Raw genomic sequence first — 1,241 nt, 5'->3', positions numbered from 1 at the left:
GCAGTGGATGCAAGCTACAGGAAAAGAGATTCCACCTCAACATCGGGCAGGTTTTCCTGATGGAAAGAACTGTTAAACACTGGAAGACGTTCCCTCAGATAGTGGTGAATTCTCCTTTGGAATTTTTAAATAGAGGCTGGATGGACCATCTGTTGGGGGTGCTTTGTGTCTTCCTGCGTGGTAGAATGGGGTTGACTGGGTGGCCCTTGTGGTCTCTTGCAGCTCTATGGTTGTATGAAACAAACCACAGTTAGTAGTGGGCTCACACAATGTATATGTGCTTGACCTGTACAGTTTTTGATGGTTTTCCTTAAAGTAACTTTCCAGATACTACACAAGAGCAGAAGCTGAGCACGCCATGCGCTACATCAATGGAACCCGGCTGGACGACCGCATCATCCGGACAGATTGGGACGCGGGGTTCAAGGAAGGGCGGCAGTATGGCCGTGGCAGAACGGGGGGGCAGGTAGGAACCACTTGGATGGTGAGACGCGGTGTGGAGCTGTGTGCTATTAAATTGGTTTTAGTGCAATTTTATTGCTACTTAATTTCTTAAAAAACCTTTTTGCTGTACAGTATGTAGTTGTAGCTGTATTTCATTGTAACCTGTCTTTAAGCCACTTTGGGTCCCATAATGGGAAAAGGGTGAGATTTATATTAAACAAGTGAGAACAGCTTCTCTCTTTATCTTTGTTGCTATAATGGATTTGTCTGATGTCCCCCTTTTTTCCTAGGTACGCGATGAATACCGGAAAGACTACGATGCGGGAAGAGGAGGCTTTGGCAAGATAGTTCAGATGGAGAAGAAGAACCAGGAGGCAGCCATCTATTAACAGCTTCAAGGACTGAAAGTGGGGTGGGAATAGGGAGATGGGAGGAACAAGGCAAGGAGGACAGGATCCTTCCGGGACCGAAGGGTGCAAGAAAATATGATGGCTGCCTGGAAGACATCTTTGCAGTCTGGGTCTCTGGCATCTGAGGGACCTTTCCCTCATCTTCCACCACATTGGTATCAGCTTCTGCGATTGTAAACTCACTCTGTCAGAACTGACATAGAGATCCAGAGGGAACAAGTGTTGTCAGTAACTCTTTTAAGAAACCATGATCTGTAGAGCTTGGGTGGTTATTTCCCTGCCTTTTGTGGTAACTGGAGTATCCCCAGTTTATTGGTTTGGACTTAATATTCCTTTTCTAAGAGAGAGAACCCCAATAAAAGGCCCCTTTAACACATTACTGTCTGC

General features: G+C 46.0%; 1 protein-coding gene across 1 annotated transcript; it reads left to right on the top strand.

Moving 5' to 3' along the window:
* Positions 1 to 327: 327 nt before the first annotated feature.
* Positions 328 to 1,230, top strand: LOC121918558 (nuclear cap-binding protein subunit 2-like; the record flags this gene model as incomplete). Its single annotated transcript, XM_042444584.1, has 2 exons — positions 328 to 466; positions 735 to 1,230. Coding segments are annotated over 2 exons (238 nt in total), but the record flags the coding sequence as incomplete, so codon positions are not given.
* Positions 1,231 to 1,241: the final 11 nt, after the last annotated feature.

This window comes from Sceloporus undulatus, unplaced genomic scaffold, assembly GCF_019175285.1.
Source record: "Sceloporus undulatus isolate JIND9_A2432 ecotype Alabama unplaced genomic scaffold, SceUnd_v1.1 scaffold_16879, whole genome shotgun sequence".
NCBI classification, from domain to species: Eukaryota; Metazoa; Chordata; class Lepidosauria; order Squamata; family Phrynosomatidae; genus Sceloporus; species Sceloporus undulatus.
Note: the sequence above shows the minus strand (reverse complement) of the source record. Positions and strands in the feature narration are given on the sequence as shown.